At 34.6% G+C, this 3794-nt stretch overlaps 1 protein-coding gene across 1 annotated transcript; it reads left to right on the top strand.

Annotated features, from left to right (window-relative positions):
- Positions 1-1223: 1223 nt before the first annotated feature.
- Positions 1224-2858, top strand: LOC137809629 (protein FEZ). Its single transcript, XM_068610734.2, has 3 exons — positions 1224-1511; positions 1618-1916; positions 2012-2858. The coding sequence occupies exons 1-3, from the start codon at positions 1325-1327 to the stop codon at positions 2813-2815; spliced, it is 1290 nt and encodes a 429-aa protein (XP_068466835.1). The 5' UTR covers positions 1224-1324; the 3' UTR covers positions 2816-2858.
- The last annotated feature ends 936 nt before the right edge of the window (positions 2859-3794 follow it).

Genomic DNA, 3794 nt, shown 5'->3' with positions numbered 1-3794 from the left:
TTGTAAACATTTATTTTAAGTTTAAACAAAATTGTCCAATGTTTGTAAAAGTTCCCTTAAGAAAGTACCATAAATTAAATTTTGACGCGTAAATTTGGTGAAGAAAAGCTTTATTAAGAGAAGAAGAAGGTGAAAGTAATATCCATGAAGCAGATATTGCAGAGAAACTTAGCTAACTGTGATGTTAGATACAGTGGTAGGAACAAAGAAATATGGGTTTAGTTAAGATTAAAAAGTTGATATAAGGTTTCCATAAGGACAAAGTGGTCCCCTCAACCTCATTAGACTTTGATCACACGCACTCTTGTTTTTATTAGAAATTTGACATTAACCTTAAAAATTATTATTATTATTATTTAACTGATTCTACCCTGCCAAAATCAGTGGAATAGAAGCTATGGGAATGGAATAGAAACGGGATTTTCGGATTACGAGAAACCTTAAATTATAAAATCCTTAGTGGGTCTGACTAGAATTTGCTGTTAAATAATTAATTTGAGCTCTGTTTCGGAATCTGGTTCAGGTCCACGTTTCCAAATCATATTTCAAAGTTTCAAACACTATATTGAATAAATATCATTCATTACTTGGAACTTTGATCCCATGTTGTCCATAGACCAAAACTTTCATCACATTAATGTTTTTAAAGGGTAATTAAATATACTATAAGATTGCAATCCTCCGGAAGCTGCTAATCGAGTGTTCATAACACCTACCTAACAATTTAATAAATTAATATTTTAATTACATTTATTTTCTTTTTTAATTTCAAATATGAATATATGAAAGAAAAATGTTGTTTAGTTAAGGTACAGGTAAATAATGGTAGTATATTGTTGAGCAAAATGATCTCTTAATAGCAGCATTATTTTGTAATTATGAGTGTGTGTGTGAAACTAATGATGTTGTTGTTAGGTGAAAAAAGTGAGTTTATTTTGTAATGAATATGAGCATGGTAGTGTATTGACTTAAATGTTCAATGGCTTTAATTTGTTTCTCGGTAGTCGTTCCGTATTAAGAGCTTTGCCCTTTGCTTGCTTGTTTTGATGAACCAAACCTAAGTGATCCTCGCAAAGCACACACTGGTTTCAAAGTCACCAGAAAAAACGGCTGAACCTTCGGAGCCAGACCCCTTCTCAGGAACCATATAATCACCTTCAACTTAACTACACTCTCACTCTTCACCTTCTTCTTTCTCTTTCAACTATCAATATATACTTCTCACCATTGCCACCTCTTCTAGGGTTATTCTACTTCTTCAGTACTTTCAAACCAGTTTCAACAACGGATCTCTCTCTTGGGTTGGAAGAAAATAGGTTGAGATATGATGGAAGACATAAGTAATGATGGTGAGAAACTTGATGAAGTTATGCTGCCTGGGTTTAGGTTTCATCCAACTGATGAGGAGCTTGTAGGGTTTTACCTCAAGAGGAAGATCCAGCAACGCCCTTTGACTATTGAGCTCATCAAGCAGCTTGATATCTATAAATATGACCCTTGGGATCTTCCAAGTATAATGCATATCTCTTCTTCTTCATTCAACCACTTTTTTTACTTGTTAATAGTTAAAGGTCCCTAATGTCTAACAGTTTTGGTTTATTATTCTAATGTGTGTAGAGTTGGCGACGACTGGAGAGAAAGAGTGGTATTTCTATTGTCCCAGGGATAGAAAATACAGAAACAGTGCAAGGCCTAATAGGGTAACTGGAGCTGGGTTCTGGAAAGCTACAGGGACTGATAGGCCTATCTACTCCTCAGAAGGTTCAAAGTGCATTGGCCTGAAGAAATCTCTAGTGTTTTATAAGGGTAGAGCTGCCAAAGGAGTTAAAACTGATTGGATGATGCATGAGTTCAGGCTACCTTCTCTCACAGACTCACTATCCACAAAGTACGTAGACAAGACCATTCCTGCTAATGTAAGTAACCAAATCTATTTTCTTAGTATGTTTCTTAATTAGGTGTTTCAAGTTTTTTAAGTGTTTAGCTTTATAACTTGTTGTTGAACATGCAGGGATCATGGGCTATATGCAGGATATTCAAGAAAACCAATTCTACAGCTCAAAGAGCTTTATCTCACTCTTGGGTCTCTTCCCTCCCTGAAACAAGAACCTCTCATCATATCCTAACCAAAGATCAAGACAGCACCCAGTTTTGTTCAGACATATCATTTACAAAGAAAACAACCTTAGCCACCCAGTACTGTACTAACAATTACAATGATGGACCACCTTTAACCCCTAATAGTAGTACAGCACTTTGTCCCTTTGATGCTGTCTCATACAAGTCCATCATTAACCCATTGCTTTACAAAGCCTTTGATAATTTTCCCATTTCAAATGGAGACCTTGGCACCAGCTTTCTATTCTCATCATCTCCTTTTGAAACGTCGGATGGTAATACTAATGCTAAATCTACAATGGACGTTTCTTCCATGTTGTTGAACATGTCATCATCGGTGCTTGGAGATTTCAACAAGACTTCAGAGGATAATACAAATACAAGTACAAGCTTTGGTGGGGTGCAAGAGCAGTGTAGTGGCTACCCATTACCATTTCTACGTGAGATGCAAACTACATTTGGTGAGCCACAGTATGATAATATTAATGCATTGGTAAAGGCTCCTAATGTGAATATGCCTCGTGTTGAGGACCAAGAGTTAGGCTTAGAGTTTGAAACAGTAAGATCCATTGGGTTTCCATTCAGTGGCATGCCATTCAATATTGGCGATGCATGGAAGTCAAATATGCTTTGGGATACTTCCTCTTTTCCTTCTGATGTCTCATCTACTTATTCCACAACTAAGTGCAATACTTAGTGCATTGTTTTACACTAAATTATAAGCATTTTTTCCCTTCTACTGAATCTCTCTTTTTAGCTTACATTTCTGTTTTTTTTTATTATTGTATATTTTTTAACTTTTTCTAACTTTGCATGCCAACTCAAACGTCAGGAATAGAGATTTGACAGATGAAAAAGAAACCTAATGAGACTCTTACACCTGATGACCTTAACACGCCATTTTAATTGAAGCATTCTGTGCAGTTTTTTCCATCAACTGCTTATTATATAAGATATTTGTAACGTGTATGATCACAATCTTTCAAATTTAACAGCATTGTATATACTAATTATAACTACCCGACCCCACATTAAAACAACTTATACTAACATAAAAGGTAGTCATTTAATTTTTATTTTTTGTGGCTAAGTCTTCATACTAATTTTTTTAACCTCCAAGTTAATTATGTGTTTTTCACTTGCTTATTTTTTAGCTACTAACTCAGTGTTCACTTGTTTTTGCTAAAAGAGTTTAACAGGAGTCAGTCTAATTATGAGCAAAAAAAAAAAGGTTTATATGTATAAGTAAAAAATAAAAAAATTATTTTAATTTAAAAAGGTATCGAATATTTTGTTCACAGTGGAATAAAATAGAAGGGGGAGGTTTCTATATGTTTAAAACGTGTTTAAGAAAAACTAACTAAAGAAAAAGTACAAGTGTAAGTTTTAAGGCCGAATTCATATATATCCTACAAGGGGAGTTTCTTCATGCACCCCTACGTTTTTTTCTTCCTGCACCTTCACAATTTTTTAAATTCTGAAATTAGGTTTGACCTTTTATTTGAAAAAGACATCGTGGATGAGTTGGTTTGACACGGTTCTTCTTCTTCATTCATCTGAGGTGCTGATGGAGGATTAATTTAGTTGGGCAGAACAAGTTGGAGGAGTGGGTTGCGTTTCGAAGTGTTGCTTTACTTTTAAAAATAAGAATTAAGTTTTTTTTAAGAGTATGGGTG

The sequence above is a fragment of the Phaseolus vulgaris genome, chromosome 2 (assembly GCF_051622355.1).
Source record: "Phaseolus vulgaris cultivar YP4 chromosome 2, ASM5162235v1, whole genome shotgun sequence".
Taxonomy (NCBI): domain Eukaryota; kingdom Viridiplantae; phylum Streptophyta; class Magnoliopsida; order Fabales; family Fabaceae; genus Phaseolus; species Phaseolus vulgaris.
Note: the sequence above shows the minus strand (reverse complement) of the source record. Positions and strands in the feature narration are given on the sequence as shown.

Coding starts and splice junctions, on each gene's coding strand:
- LOC137809629 (XM_068610734.2), top strand. CDS start 1,325: ATGATGGAAGACATAAGTAATGATGGTGAGAAACTTGATGAAGTTATG. Junction 1,512..1,617: donor TGACCCTTGGGATCTTCCAA/GTATAATGCATA, acceptor TAATGTGTGTAG/AGTTGGCGACGACTGGAGAG. Junction 1,917..2,011: donor ACAAGACCATTCCTGCTAAT/GTAAGTAACCAA, acceptor TTGAACATGCAG/GGATCATGGGCTATATGCAG.